Genomic DNA, 2,495 nt, shown 5'->3' on the forward strand with positions numbered 1-2,495 from the left:
ATCGTCTAAACTCCTCTCCTCAGTCATCTTCCCCCTCTTCCTTCCAATTTCCACTCCTCGACTTTTTTTTTTTTTGGGGGGGGGGCAATCTTCCCTCTCTTCTTCTTCGTCCTCTGTTCTCTTCAAGTGTCTCTTCGTCTCTTCCCTTTGCCTTTTAAGAGAACCGCTCACTACTTCCTTCCCCACTCGGAGTCTTCCCCTCCGCCCTCCAGTTCCCCATCTAACGCTAATCCTCTTTTCTCCATGTTCGCTTACTGCTAATGCTCCTCTCCATCTTTCTTCAGGAAGTAGGATGAATCTTCTCTCTTTTCCTGTTTGTCTTTTTTTAGTGTTTTATCTCCCTCTCTAATTCTTTTACTTTCTTTTCACTAGGCCTTTTCCTCTTTGGGACCTTAGCGTGTCTTCTATGTTCCTAATTTATTCTTCATTTGTTCCTATTGTCCCCTCCACTTCTATTTCAGAGATAGATTTTTTCTTTTTCTTTTTTTCTTATCTCTCTATATCTATTCTTTTCTTTGCCTTTACCTTTGACCTACTTTTTTATCTTTTCAATTTCATATTTATTTTTATTTATCTATTTATATATATTTTTTCATTTCTGTGCTATTCTTTTTATTTCTATTCCATATCATATTTGGATGCTCGCTGACCGAGCGGGTTAGAGCGTTGCTATCTGCGGTGGATGTCGAGGTGACGACAACTCGAACCTTGCCACAAGTGAGTTGGACCAAAGGTATGATTTGTTAAATTCCACGCTACAAAGTCCTCTGTAAGTCCCCTGATAGGGGGAGTTCGCGACGTTAAACCGAATCCATATCACACACACCCTACTTTTGACATTTTTGACAATTAACCAAGACTTTCAAAATCACATTAAAGTGCAAAAGTTCATTCAGGTTCTACTTCGGCTCAGGAAAAAAGGAGAAATTCGTGGCATTGTCAGTTGTTTTCGGTAAAAAATTTCTTATTTGAGTAATTGGCAATTCTAGCCTATTGTGAAGTAGGACTGGAAAATGTGATTGCATGTCACACTTTAAAGATATATAACAATATCGCAATACAAAAGTTCGTAGGTACTAGATTTTCGAAATAGAAAATATTTGGATGTCAAAATTTTCATCCACGTGGAGACTTGTTTATTTGTAGTGTAAAGAAAAACATGCGATAAATTTACCGTGACCCAAAACATGATATATTTTATTCCATATTCTTTAGCTAAGGAATAGTTACAATGTGCAAAAAGATGTTTTGACACGTGAGAAAGAAGCATTTATCTATTTTACAGCGGTTTGATGGTTAGAGCTTTTTCAAGTACAGAAACAAAGAATACAAAGTCTGTATATAAAAGCCTCGGCAAAAGGACCGAGGAAAGATCCCTGATGATCGCATGGCCGGAGCAACTCATAGGTAGTTTTCATAAATATTTCTCACAACGTGAATTAGATTAATTACCGATGGTGTTGAATATTCTTTTATTCCGTTCTATAGTATTTAATCTTCGAATAACCGCAGCTTCAAGACATTCCTTCCTTATTCTCTTTGCTTATTAGCCTTATTCTATTCCATTACGCCATTGGTCTTATCCTGGTGTGTTACACACGCATTATTAGTAGTAATGTTTTAAAGATTATGGAGGTGCTCAGGAATACATGTTTTCAGGTCACTTGGTGTTTAGTCGATGTAAGACTTGTTACATCCCTTACACGGAATCACAGCAGCTGTCCCTTCTTTTTTTTTTCTTCTTTTTTTTATCAATTCTTTTATTACCTTGCTAAGTATGGCATACTGCCTCCATTGTGGAGGTATCGTTGTTCAGTGGTATAATCCTACTGGCTGGTTCACTTCTCTAATGACAGGCATACGAGTACATTATTTTTTCTGGAAATTTTTTGTAAATCAATAAAAGCTTCGACCTTTAAAGGTGTTTTCTCTTCCAAAAGTTTTTGTAGTTGCTATCTTTAAACACAAAAATATATTTGACTCAAGATATTTTTAATACAGGGCTGCTTGAAAAGGATTCAAATAGGCAGTATCCATTTTGACTGAATAACTGTAATAGGAATAGATAAGGCTATGATATATTCATCACATATATATATGTGATAAGATACTTATAGAAGTAAGGAAGCAAGCCAAAAAAAAAAGAGAATAGTCGCTATTGTACTAACGAGATTATTCTTATTCTGTAATTCAAATGAGCAATGTATTTTCTCTCACGTCATGTCGGCAAGAGATACCTCACATCAGAAACTGTCAAGGTACTACGGTATAAATCACGCAACCATATGTGAATTGGAAAAGATTTACAGTTTATTACAAAATCATAATCACGAGACCAAATACGTTGCATTCAATGTAAAAGACTTAAGTAATATAGAATGGTAATGTAGAATGCTAAAACGTCAACGATGATTTTTATTTTTACTGCCATACTCCTTTATGTTTGTGTGTGTGTGTGTATGTGTGTGTGTGTGTGTGTGTGTGTGTGTGTGTGT

General features: G+C 35.9%; 1 protein-coding gene across 1 annotated transcript in view; it reads left to right on the top strand.

Moving 5' to 3' along the window:
* Positions 1 to 2,042, top strand: part of cal1 (chromosome alignment defect 1) — a 10,529-nt gene extending 8,487 nt beyond the window's left edge. Inside the window, exon 4 of the mRNA XM_076213075.1 lies at positions 2,002 to 2,042. Within this exon, the coding sequence (XP_076069190.1) occupies positions 2,002 to 2,042 (41 nt within the window). The remainder of the gene's footprint in view (positions 1 to 2,001) is intronic.
* The last annotated feature ends 453 nt before the right edge of the window (positions 2,043 to 2,495 follow it).

This window comes from Oratosquilla oratoria, chromosome 30 (assembly GCF_046742065.1).
Source record: "Oratosquilla oratoria isolate Oo_2021 chromosome 30, ASM4674206v1, whole genome shotgun sequence".
Taxonomy (NCBI): Eukaryota; Metazoa; Arthropoda; class Malacostraca; order Stomatopoda; family Squillidae; genus Oratosquilla; species Oratosquilla oratoria.